This window comes from Rousettus aegyptiacus, unplaced genomic scaffold, assembly GCF_014176215.1.
Source record: "Rousettus aegyptiacus isolate mRouAeg1 unplaced genomic scaffold, mRouAeg1.p scaffold_m13_p_8, whole genome shotgun sequence".
NCBI lineage: Eukaryota > Metazoa > Chordata > Mammalia > Chiroptera > Pteropodidae > Rousettus > Rousettus aegyptiacus.
In genome coordinates, this window is record NW_023416311.1 from 67,648,330 (window position 1) to 67,662,137 (window position 13,808).

At 40.7% G+C, this 13,808-nt stretch overlaps 1 protein-coding gene and 2 pseudogenes across 1 annotated transcript in view; 1 reads left to right on the forward strand and 2 right to left on the reverse strand.

Annotated features, from left to right (window-relative positions):
- Positions 1-206: 206 nt before the first annotated feature.
- Positions 207-6,612, reverse strand: LOC107497220 (annotated as a pseudogene).
- A 6-nt stretch (positions 6,613-6,618) lies between these two features.
- The window catches only part of TBCA (tubulin folding cofactor A), a 57,292-nt gene continuing 50,102 nt past the window's right edge, over positions 6,619-13,808 (forward strand). Inside the window, exon 1 of the mRNA XM_016118912.2 lies at positions 6,619-6,772. Coding sequence (XP_015974398.1) covers positions 6,720-6,772 — 53 coding nt within the window. The 5' untranslated portion in view covers positions 6,619-6,719. The remainder of the gene's footprint in view (positions 6,773-13,808) is intronic.
- Positions 13,279-13,793, reverse strand: LOC107497249 (annotated as a pseudogene).

Here is a 13,808-nt window from a genome sequence, read left to right on the forward strand (position 1 = left end):
AGCATAGTATGAAAGTCACATTTGGAGTTTTTTTGTTTGTTTTGTTTTTTAACTAAAACGATGGTTTTTAATGGGAACCAGAGATATGGTTACAATTACACAGACACAAAAAAAACCCTTAGGTGATCAGGAGTTGCAAGGTTACAAAATAATGAGAGTAACACTAGGTATAGAAGAAAAGCTGTTTTGGAACCTTAGGAGCCAGGCTAATTTGGCCTCTCTCAGTGATCCTGTCTGTGGTCATCCCTGGAGTCCATCTTGCCAGGACCTGAGTCACCTCTGTCTCCACCACTCTGGTCCCCTTGGAAAGCCCCTACGGTCCTCACCTCAGCCTCAGTAGCCACTCTGATCATAGCTGCCTCTGCCACCATGATGATCATCTCCATAACTACCCCCCATAGGAGAGCTTACTGGTCCCACTCCTGGGCCATCTGGTTTAGGGATCTCATGCAGCTTGCATTCATTCCTCCAAGAGAAGTTCATTTTATAGCATATAGGATTAGGACACTTCCAGTCCCCAGCTCACTGCTGTCCACCACCACCAGCTCCATTGCGGAAACCTTCCCAGCCACCACCACCATTGCCACCACTTCCATATCCTCAATGGCCCACAGGTCCTCTTTGCCCTCGGCTTCCACAACCATTGCGACCACCTGGATTGAAATCTGTTGGCTGAGTAGCAAATGAGACCTTGATAAGATTTCCAGAAGATTCTTTACCATCAAATGAGTCAATAATTACTTTAGCAGAAGGTAGGTCATCAAATGATACCATTGCCTCTCCCTTCAGCTTGCCTGTTTCCCTGTCTGTGTATAGATTAATCATGGGCTGTCCTGTTATTTGTCTTAATAATACCAATCTGCTTAAAGTAATCAGCCACAGACTCAACTGTAACATTCTCTCCCAGGCTTTTTACGAAAATGGCGTTGTTAACTGAATTATCCTGTTCAGAGTCATGCCATGATCCTTGGTCCCGAGGGCCACCAAAGTTATTAAAGCCACCATGGTCACTTTTGTCCATGCCACCTCTGCTTCCACAGCTACCTCCACCACCTCTGGATTTATAGCCACCACTGCTGCTGTTGTAACCACTACCACCACCCCATCCATGGCCTCCTCAGTCCTGCTGGCCTTTCCCATAGCCACTGCTGGCCCCCACCACTCTGGTCCTGATTGCCATAACTGCCGCCACTGCCACTTATGGGGGATTGATCCTGACCATAGTTACTTCCACCACCCTTTCCTCCACCTCCACTGCTACTGTTGTACTGGTTCTGCTGTCTGTTGCCCTGAGGAGGATTATAGGAGCTTTGCTGCTGTCCATAGCTTTGCTGTTGTCTACCAAAGCCAGACTGCTAACCATAGTCCCCACCCTGGGGCTGCCTGTCTACCATAACTTCCCAAGGTGCTGCTAGGAGCTGGCTTCTGGCCACAGCCAAGCTGCCTGTAAGATGATTGAGAACTCTGTCTGCCATAGCCACCTGCTGAGCCACATCCCTGGGGAACTGCTGAGTGCCACAGCTTGTGTTTTGGGTCTGCCATAAGAACCAAACCGCTCTGGTCATAGCCTGAAGTGTCGCTGACTGGCTGTAACCACTGTAACTCTGCCGTCCATAGGGCTGATTGCTCTCCTGGGAACAGCTTTGTCCAGGCCAGGCGGGGTAAGCCTCATAGCTTTGGGTTGCTTGTTGGGTATAGTCGTATAGCTGTGTACAGGTGCGTATAGGCCGACATGCAAGAAGCTTCCAACACCGTAGAGAACTGATACTCTAAGACTCTAATCAGAGATGTTTTTGTTGCCATAAAAACATCTTTCCATAAGGCATTTTTCTTCTGGAGATGCAATAGCTATATCTTCCCCTCTCCTCAACAAAGAGACATACACGTGGAGCTGTAATGGATTCTGTATCAGTTAGAAAATCCTTTGGGCTGTTAATAAGAGAAATCTCATAAACAGTAGCTTAAATACATAATAATTTTTCTTACATAAGATGACTAGATATAGAAAGGTGCTGATTTTCATTCAGCAGCTCAATGTTAGGACTGCTGTCTCTAAAATGTTTGTCTTTCCCTCATGGTTGAAAAATAGATGTTTAAACTCATTATTCCATCTACTTTCATGGAAAAAGTGGGAAAGGGGCAGTTCTCTGTATCCTTTTTATCAAGAAACCAAAAGTATTTTCAGCAACCACCTACATATTTCCACCTTTCTCTATTTGCCCAGAACTGTGCATCTGGTCACCTATAGCTGCAGGGGAAGTTGTTAAATTAAGCCCTACAATGGAAGCAGGTAAAAAGAAGGGTTTGGGGAATGAATGTTGGGTAAGCCAGTCAATGGTGTCTATCATAGATGCCACTAACAGTTTATAAGTAGAGTAGAAAGCATAGTATGGAGAAGGCGTTAAATAGTAGTAAAATTTTAATATTGACTTCTACCTCAAGTAGTCATGGCCTGTATGCTACTAACCTTTTAGGGTTTACTAGAGACTCTACATAGCATCCTAACACACCAGATATGTCAACATCATTGTATTTACTGGGTCACATCTCCCGGAAAGCACAGGAGCTTGCACTGGAGCCTAGACTATTCTTGCTCTGTGCCCCACTGAAAGCCAGCAGTCTTCTGAATCACTGGATTAATGAGTTAGAACAGCATTCCCAAGTGCAGTATATTACTACCCCACATATTTGGAAAGTCATTCTGGAGGCCAGGAGTGAGGAATGGATAAATGAAACAGGGAAAGAATAAAAGCAAATGCAAGCGTGGATTACTGAGTTTTCTATTGCTACTGGTGATTGGTCCTTGATTCCATGGGATCTTCTAAAGAGCCTTATGAAATATATCTTAAAATGGCCTGTGGCCTGAGAATGAAAAGGAGGAGTGTTGATCCACAGGCTCCCTTTCCCTGTACTCCCGGGTCATGCATACATGTGTACTGAGCAGTTTTCCATGCCTGTCTCCTATCTCAGTGGGTCTCATGGCCCAGGCCTGAAGTAAGGAACTGTCAAGTTGTACTCATTAAATACTGGTCAAATGCTTGTCAAAGCCTGAATATGATTGAGTGCCACTGCAGTGCTCCAGGAAGAGGGAGGGCCAAGAGAATTTGAAAAGATATACAAGTGGCAGGGAAGAAAGGGGATCTTCTAGATCTCTTCAGAAGATGTGTAATTCCTAATGATGAAGGAAATATTTCAAGTTTTTCAAGCACCTAGGGGTAATTATCACAGACATTTCACAAAAATAAATTTTTACCATTAGTACTTCTTTATTAAGTAACCTCTCCAGGGTATCTTCTTCAATCGGCCATCAGTTTTATTAAACAGAACTACAACATTCGAGTAATTGCACATGAGCCCTGTATAAGTCTCCTTGCACTCAGGTTACCTCAGAGTTCCAGGAGGGTAAAAACATGACTGTTTTTTTTTGTTGTTGTTTTCATCAAAATTAGAAATCTATCTCAGTGCTATATTTGGCCTTTTGTTTTTTAACTCAGCAAATTCTTACTGTGCATCTAGTAGGCACTAGGCATTAAACTTGGTGCTAGGGAGACTAAGGTGAATGTAACATGGTCTCAAATCTTAAGGAACTTGGAGTCAATTGGGGGAGAATGGGAGGGATGGTTAGACTGAGTTTATAACCCTGTATTTGTAAGAGAATCTGCAGTGTTCTTTAATAAAATAGTACCTGAGCCCTTCAAGATTAACAATGGAAGAATTGTCACTCAGGAAGATGGATAAACTTTCCCCTTATTCTGTCAGATTCCCCCAGTCCTGGGGATCTCCAATGTTGATTAACTTATCCATTTAAGAGTCCCCTACGGATTCCTTTTTACAGTTCACCTGAGGCCCAGGCTGGAACATTTAAAAAGAACTCAATTAAGGTTTAGGGTTAACAAAACAAAAGAGTGACAAACGGTGAGAAATACAACTTACATAGTTTCTATTTCAAATGCCCTAGGTTGTCTCTGAGACTGTGTTGATCCTGCAGGCCTCCTTTGGTTAATTCTTTCCCATGGTTTGTAGTCCTATGGTTAATACTCTAGTAACAAGAAAGGACCTTCTGTAGGTCTACCTCCTCAAAGTTCAGACTCAAAAGAGCAAGACCTAGAAAAAGATAACGAGTATATGTGAGGGAGGGGATGTTTCATTATCTTAGTAATCTCTTGCTGGAATGGGAAGGCTCCATGACATAGTAAAGGGAAAAAAGTTTTAAAGTAGCATTTATTCATTCACGAAACATTTACTGAGTATCTGTGATATGCCAGGCACTGCTACATGCTGGGATACAGTGGTGAATAAGTCTAACAGAGGTCTTTTTTATATCGAGTTAACAAACATGAATTTGATATGATCTCATTAATGATAACATGTACATTTCTGTATTCATATGAATTTGCATGTTACTAATATTCTTAGTTTCCTATTCAGGACCTCCTTCCCAGATGACTTAGGTATTTAATAAATACTTTGCATGAGGCTTTCTAAGTACTAGCACTATTATCATTAATACCCACATTTTACAGATGAAGACACTGGCACATAAAGAGGATAGTAACTTATCCAAGTTTACACAGTGAGAAGCAGAGCTAGGATGTAACCCTAGGCAGTTGGGCCCCAGAGACAAAGCTCTTCACCACCACAGAAACTCCTCACACTGAGAGCATTTCCACCTGATCCCTTATCCTTAGGGGTGAGGCCAAACTCCCTGATCTTAACCTACAGCCTCCAGCACACAATATAAATATACACAGACACAGATAAACTGTCCAGGAGGGCCTGGGCATGGGCCCAGGTACATGCAGCAGCAGCAGTCTTTTGGCTGATGTTTTACACTTATTTATTAGTGGTTTATGGTAAAGTTACAGATACGAAATCATTAAAACAATGGCAAAAGGGTAGAAGTAGAGTCGGGAGTTGAGGGAAAATTGGTGTTTTTAGATCAGAAAACATAGGCTGAGAGAACTGCAAATCAACACAAAACTGAGCTCTAAGCTTCTGGAAACCGAAGCAAAAGGGAGAATATGAAGACTTACATGGCTTTTATTGCCAGACTGAGGAAGATCCTTGACAGTAACAAGAGTCCTAGTTGCATAATCTTTCGTGCTCTTGTTTCTTTGCCTTATGGGGCTGCCCAGTAACTATATATTAATAATTTACTGGAGTTCTAAGTGTAGCATTTTCCTTTGGTGAATCTGCAGGGTTCGTTTGTTTGTTTTGTTTTTACTCCACACCCCCCCCCCCACATCTCCCAGTATTTCATAGCTCTTCTGTATCACTTGAAATTGTATTTCAGTGTGCCAGCCAGTTGGATGACAATAGTTATTGAATTTAGCACCTGCTGTGTACAGAACACAGGTGGAGGTTAGAGGAGGAAGATTTATGGAAGACAAGATTCTTGCCTCTAAAGATACTTATAATCCTACTAGGAGAGTTTGTACACCCTCATCAAGGACTCAAACAATAGTTTTTAAAAGAAATATGCCAAAAATAAAAAATTAATATTGAGCAATTCCTAAGCATCCGGGAAACATTGAAGAGATGGGGGCTCTTATGGTAGACTTTCTCCAGGAGGCGGGTTTTGATCTTGGATTTAAAATATGGGTCTTGGACTGGCAAGGTGGGAAGGTGTTCCAGAGCTAGCCATGAAAACCAGAATGAGAAAATCAAGTGTAGGGAAGGGAAAAGTTAGGTAGTTGTCTTTGAACAATGATACCAAAGAAAAGGAAAACAAAGGAGGCTCTTAACGCCATCAGGAAGAGGCTGAATGGAGGTGTGCCTCATTTTATGCAACAGGAACTTTTTTTATGGAAATATAAATCAATGGTCAAAAGTTACTGAGTATCTACTGCGCATCAGGCATTGAGCTTTAATCTTCATATCTATTTTGTAAAGTGGGATTATTTCTATTTTGCATACAAGGCAATGGGCTCAGCAGGGAGGTTAAGTAGCTTACATGCCCAATGTCATCTAGCTGTTAAAGGATGGAACCCGGAATGTCAGTCTGTCTGCCTGACCACGAAGCGCAAGCTTTTCGCTGCCACACACATTTTTGTAAGATGAATATTTAAGATAAACCAGAGGTGATGATTGTTAGAATAAGTCCTATATTTCCTTTGAGAGGTGCATATCCACATGTATGTATATGTGTGTGTGTGTGTATATATGTATATATATATATATTTTTTACAAGGGATTTTATTGACTGTGCATGTTGGTAGTTTATTTCATTAAACACACATCCCTTTGTTCCATTTGACACCAGGTAACGACACCGAAAATATCCTTAATACGATTTTTAGGTCACTCCGTCCATTAAGCGGATAATCTCGCAATGTCACGACCAAACCAATCTATCCGGGGAGATACCGAAGTTTCCCGGAACACGCAGGCTGTGGACACCGGGAAAAGTATAACTCGTGTCCACACTAAAATGAGGGCTGTTCGAGCACGAAAAGGAGTGCCGTCCAAGTAAGACAAGGGCGGTTCTGCGACGCGGGAACTGAGTGGAGGCGGGAGGCAGACGGCAGGCGCGAGGAGCTCGCCTTCCGGGACCCGCGACCCCCGCCGCGCGCGTCTGGCTGGGGCGCCAGGCCCGCGCCAGGGCGTGCGCATGCGCGCGGGGCCGCGGCGGCTACGCCGACACAACCGCCTTCTCGCGCGCGCTCTCTGCTCAGTTGCCCCTGCTCTCCGCCCCTCCTTCCTGCGTCGCCCGAGGGACCATGGCCGATCCTCGCGTGAGACAGATCAAGATCAAAACCGGCGTGGTGAAGCGGTAAGGAGCCGTCAGCGCCTCCTCTCTCTCGCTTCATGCGGCCCGAGAGGCTGGGCGGCGTGCAGGCCCGAGGCGGCCGCCGGACTCCAGGCCTCACCTGGGGCTCCGCGCCCGGCGGGGACGGGGCAGGGACGGACGGGGCTCGCCGGTGCCGGAACCCGCGGGCCGGCAGCACCTCCTCCGCCTCTCCCCCAAAGACCTTCTGGTCGAGCGGCGAGGGTGGCGGCTGCCCCGCCCCTCGGGCGCCGCGGTCGGGGAGCAGGAGGGGCGGTGGCCGCGATCGCGAGGCCGGCCCGAGCTCTGGCAGTGCCCCTATGTGCGCGCGCCCCGGGGCTCTCCGCCCACCTGCCGGGAGGGAGGCGGGTTCACTCTATCACCTGCCCTCAGGTGGACGCGCAAGCCGGTTCTGAAGTTTCGGGGGTACGCGGACAGCCCGGCCCTCATCAAAAATGAGACCTCGTCGGCGCCGGGTCATCTAACATGGCAGGCGGGACTCGCAGTCTTTAACAACTGGGGCGTGAACTTCCAGCACACTCATCAAACTTCTGTGGGCTAACTTTCCCTAGTCCACTTTCCCGAAGCTCGCCCCAGAGGTTGTGGGTGTTGTTTAAATAACCATCCTAGGCAGACCAGTCCTGTAATTCGCTCTAATTCCTGACTGTTGTTAGATACGTCCGTGTATATTAGAACTTTATTGTTCAGACCCAAGAAGATCAAACTTTTTGATGAGGCATTCCAAGAGAAAAGATGACGTAGGAAGAACCAGGTTATTTTGCAGTAGAAATGTCTGATTCTGGCCAGCTGGCTTCCCCTTTGCACACCTTTTGTCTTTTTAAAAATATTTCCACCAGAGGAAGGACAAGGCAGACGGAAGGATAAATTTACTTTTTAAGATACTGCCTCTGAATTAAATGCACAGACATTTCTGAAGTTAGACTGCTTGAGTTCAAATCTTGATTCTGCCATTTATAATGTATTGTTGAATATATTCCTTTACACGGTGCCTCAGTTTCCTCATATGTAAAATGAAGTGAGTACCTACCTCATGCAGTTGTTGCAAGGAATGCCTGCTATGCCGTCTAACATAGTATGTGGTAAATAGCTAGTGGCTAATAAATGGTAGCTAATATTGTTTGGATTCCCGTTTTACAGATGGAAAACAGGTTTAATGAAGTTAAAGTAGAGAAACCTAACTTGTCTTAGATCACCGTACCAGTCCGTGGCAGAACAAGGAAAAGAACCAAAGTTTTTGCTCTACGACTATCTTTTTGAAGTACAACACTTTTAAAAAGTGTTTTTTAAAAAGTGTATTTTTAAAAATAGAAGGGTTATTGAGATATGTAATTGAAAATATAAATAATTTGCACTGTCACTCACCTCGAGGTTTTGTCATTCACTTTTGCTTGACTTTGGTTATATCATTTTAGTAAATCTATTTGGCGAAAGGTTTAAAGGAAAATGCTTTCAACTGAAAGTCATGAGAAATGACTTCTAATGGTCGTTTCCCATTAATTACCTGTATGACCTTGTCATTTCTCAACCTAATGATCTATACCAGTTATGAAATTATTCAGTTCAATTAGTTATAAGCTTACAGTACATATTCTAGAGAAAACAAACTCAGATAATTAGCTAAGTTTTTAGGCTTTCAAAAACTTCAGTGTACTTATAAAAACTATTTGGAAATAAAGTTTTACTTTCAGCTTGTTTCAGAAAGCATATCAAACTTGAATTTTGATTCTTCAGTTAATACATTATTTTTGTGAAACCTTTATAATTTACTATATATCAGAGTGCTTATTAATTAATGGAAATGTCTGCTATACATATTTTTCATGGCTTTTTTGTTGACATTTTAGTGTAGAGCTTTCCCATAAGTACTACAATGAGATGTGTTTTTTTTTTAAATTTATTTTAGCTGTTTATTACTCATTTTGCCTTGATAAATAACCATTTAATCTGTAAATATTGTTCTCTACTCTTCTGTTCTTTTTCTCCTAAAATTTATTTTAATATGACTTTTTTCATCTTCTGTCTTGATATCCTCTTTCTAAAATTCTACATTTTATCTCAGCAATGGAAAAAAAGTAGATGAGGCAAATAGGGTGACATATTAATGATTGCTGGGGCCGAATGATCATGGGCCATCATTATATTCTCTATGTTTAAAATTTTTCATAATACAAAGTTTTTAAAGGTATGCATTTTTCTCCTCTCTCCAAATTTAATTTCAACGATTCTTGATTAGTTTCATGGTTCAGACATGTTCTTGGTTTTGTGAACAGGATTCTGTTCATTGGTTTCTTAAAGCAATGGTCTAAAAACCAATTTCTATTTTCAGCACCATTTTTCTCGTCAGAAGTTCATTTCCCATAGCTTCATTTCTCTTCAGAAGTCACAACTTACATTTGGAAGAGATTTAAAGTCATCTTTCATGCCCCCAATTCCTTCAATTTCCACTCCAGGAATAGAGAGCCACTAGAAATATATTCTAAGTATTAGTCCTAGAGTTCGGTTTGAGTGGACTATACTAGGGAAGGTGCATTCTTAGAGTTGGTGTTTAATCAGATCTGCTGGAATACTTCAGGTGATCCAAAAGTTCCCTGTAGTGGGTTTTAGGAAGAAATCTGTACAGGCAGGTGGAATGTTATGGGAGTATGGAAACAAGCAATAAATAAATGGTGGTATTTAGTATCAGGGAGCTCAAACAATGAGTAGAAAATGGGTGTTTCAGTATATTGGCAAAATGGTGAAGGCAACCATATTAGAAAGAATAGAAGGAAGTTTCAAGGGCATTATCTGGGGCCTTAGGAAAATAGGGAGAAGCCCTACAGTGCCCTGGTTTTAAAGAAACTTTTTACTTCACATGGTAACAAAGGCAAAGTATCCAATTTGTGGAAATGGATTTGAAGAGAGAGGTTAGATCCTTAGGAGCAAGGAAAGAGTCCAGTTACTAGGAATGGCTTGCAAGGTGAGAATTGGACAGCAATGAGGCTGACTTGGTCCTGAGCCTCTGAATCCTAGGACTTCTTAAATATCCTTTCCCCAGAAACAGGATTATTTTTACAGGACTAATTCTGGCTGAGAAACTAGAGAGGTGTATGTACTAGAGGTTGGATGGGTAATTATATGTGACTCGCTGTTAGTGGATATTAGTTGGTAGATTTGGGTCTGGCAGGCTCTTAATAAAGATTTGAATCCATGTTTCAGGAAGATTGCTAGACTTCCTGATATCCTTGACTGGGTCACAGCTTATCTGGCAGCCGTAGCAGGATGTTACCAAATATTATTCCAATTTTCTTCTCCGGTGCAAAACTGTAAAACCCTGTCTCCCCACCCTCCACCCCTTTCTTTTATGTCTAGGTGGCATCAGTTGCCCTGGGTTTACCCGGAACTAACAGATTTCCCAGGGTGTGGACCCTTCAGTGCTAAAACTGGGAAAACCCTAGACCAGGATGATTAGCATTTATAACTTTTCGGTAACTAGCTAATGTAACTGTTTTCTGTGTTATTTGGAGACTGTCTGCTATTAGTATAACTGTGAATTGAATGTTGTACCTTACTTAAATTAAAACTTAAATGCATCCCGTAAATCTGAATCCATGCCAGAGTGACTTTTTAAAAATATTAATTTAAATAGTGATTTATAAAATAATTTTCAGCTACTAATGTAGGTGAAAATATAGGATATTTTAAATGTTGTTATAGTATTTCGGTTAAATGACATGTCTACAATAAGTTTCCAAACAGGATTTGTGTTTGTAAGTTTTGTTTTGGTTTTTTTTTACTAGAGTTATAGTAAATTCAAGAAATTCTGCAAGAACAAAATGTTTCATCTATTTAACATAAAAGTTAATAACTTTAAAGGCAACTTATTTTCAGTAAAGCCTGCTAAACTTGTCCATGGTGGTGAATTAATTGATTAAAAGTACTTCCTTAAATATATCTTTTTGTAACCATTTAAGATTGGGAATGGCTTAAAATCCAGTGTGAAGAAAGAACGTTCGGGCATTTGGAAATAGCACTGACATTGGCCCATAGTTTTTCTCTGATTAAATGAAAGTGACACCAGTAGATTAGAATGAGACTAGGACAATTCACACTGCAATTGTGTTAGTTTAACTTTAACAATCTTTTAACACTCTTGTTTAAATGTAGCTGACATACCATAATTACAAATCTACAAGCCTTGATTATAGAATTTTACATCATGAATCTGTGGGGGAAATTGTATTGATTTTTTTTTTTGTAATCAAGCACCTTTCCAAACTAAGGCGTCTTCCCAAGTTTGTTTATACCTCTGACATATAACTGTGTATATGATACGCACACACTGTACAATAGGCATTAAAACAACATCAAAGTAAATAAAACTCTATGCTATTATATATATATTTGTGTATTATATATATATGCCATACCGATATACATTATACATACACCGAATATATATATATTTTTTTATACTGACATAAAAGTGAAAAATATGACTGACAAATATACTTACATAGACATAGAGATAACAGTTTTCCCAGTTTAGCTTCATCTATTTATACACTTGTCATAGTTAAAGTAATGATGGCAAGAAGTATGGTCGACAATATCTGGGATAGGTTAAGGACTGAGTCCTATAAATTATTCCTGTAAGCTTTAATAGCTTTGTTTTCTTCTCTCATTTTATAATCTATGATTTGAATTAAAGCCAGAATGGCCAACTTCCTACCTGGAAATTGAGCCAACTCCTTTTGGACTTTCTGTAACCTATCCAGTTCTGTAAAGTGATAACCAAAGGCAGTGTTAAAATGGATTATAGGTGGTCAGCTCTTCACCACTTTCTGCCAGGTACTTGGCAAGCACTGACTTTTAGGAGCTACACAGCTGGCAACCAGATGTCTCTTCAAGCTGGAAAGGGAGAAAGTTAAGGTCACTCATGATCATGGTTTTCCCACCACAAACTATATTCTGCAAGTTGAGTGCAGAAATGAAAGATCTTTTGATCCCTTTATGTGTGTGTGTGTGTGTCTCTGTCTATGAATGTGTTCTGTGTTTTCATTTGAAAATCTGTAGGAAGCAAGTTTGGAAAATTTTGTAAATAGTAGTCTAGAACCCTTAGAATATTAATGTTTATATGTATGATCTATTCCATTTCCAGTAATAACATTTATAGACAAACATAATTCCTGCTGTTATGCTGTTTTATATGCCCAAATAGAGCTGATATTTTAATAACATTATAGATCTGACTGATCCAAAGATTGCTTATTTATTAGGTACATTTGAAGTACTGCTTTCTGAGTCTGTTCCTCTCCATCTTTGCATATAAGTAATTATTATTTTGAATTTGGTCTTTATCATTTCCATGCATATTTAATTTATATGTAGATATACATAAACTATATCATAGTATTGTTTTGCTTACTTAACAACTTAGGATAGACAGGAAACTAGTCATTGGTTGTCTCCTGAGAGAAGCTGTATATCTGGAGGACAGAGATGGGAGAAAATTCTTATAATTTTGAATCATGTGTTACCTATCAAAATATAAATTAAAATTTTAACAATTGGAAATGGTGTCATACGGTAGGAATATTTCTTTGACTTTGTACATATTGTTTTTGAGATTTGTTCATGTTGAAACATAGCTCCAATTCATTCTCTTGTATGAATACTAGTATTTTTTTCATTCTCATGTCGATGGATATTTAGTTTTATTTTTCTACCCAGTTTTTTACTTTTACAAGTGATGTTACCATATACTTTGTTAAATATGGCTCCTAGTGCACATATGTAACAGGGTGAGGCAGAATTTCCCAAGGAGTGGGCCCTAAATGGATTACAGGTATATGGAGATGCAGCTCTCCTTAACTTTCAGGATGGCCAGGTGTGGCCAAGAACAGCCATGGGATATATGGGTTAAGAGCCTTTCAGACAGAAGGAACAGTAAATACAAAGGCTTGAAAAATAACAAGTAAGGTTGGTCAGTCTGAGAAGCAGCAACCAAGTGAAAGAAGGGATGGGTTAAGAGACACTCCAGAAAGTATGAGGGAGAGGGTATAGATCTTGTGGGGACTAGTATGTATGGACTTGGTCTCAAGTCTGAAATCAGATGTCATTACCTCTGTAAAGGTTTCCTAGCTGTCTCCAAACTTAGTTCTTCCTTTTCTGTGTTCTTAAAGAACTTTGTAGTTTTCATTAAGATAGTACTAAAAATATATTAAGCTATCTGGTCCATTAACTGTAACTATCACTGGTTTCCCAAGTTTGGTCTAGTATCTGTTGGGGTCTCTAATATCCCTTCAGGGTATCTCCATGGTTATAGTTATTTTCACAGTAATGCTGTGACATTATTTGCCTTTTTCAGTTTCATTTGCTCACAATTGTACAGTGGCGTTTTCCAGATGTTATATATGTGATATCGCAACAGATTGAATGCAGCAGATATGAGAACCCAGATGCTTTTTTTTTTTCCTGTTTTTACTTTTATTAGCATTTATTTGATGCCGAATTTACTGTTGGGCCATAAGTTTTTGTTTCTTCCGTTTCTTCTGGGATATCTTCTGTGCAACCTCCTCTTCTGGTTTAGGAAAAATCTGCTCTTTTTCAATAAGGACCCTCTCAAAGTGGCAGCGGGAGCTTATGTCGGAGCTTATGTCGGGGTTAATCTGCCCATGAGCTCTGTAAGTTCTGCTCCAAACCTTGGGAACTTTGTTCACTTGGATATGATCAATGACCAGAGAATCTACATCTAAATCCCTAAGTTCAGTATTACTCTTTGCATTTTTAAGCATGCGCCTACTAACCAGGTCTGGGTACACCTACCAACTCCACCATTGTAACGACTGAATGGCACACATTGCTTCTATAAAGTGATGTCCTTCAGATACTTTGTGGCTTTTTGGATATGCATACCCTTGACAGCCTGGGCAGTTTCATGAGTGTTCTTAAAGTAAACGCAAAGATTTGCACCTCTTAATTTGCATGATTTTGAGGGGGTTTCTGGGTCAGGTGAAAAGTAAACCATTCCCACTTATGGGAA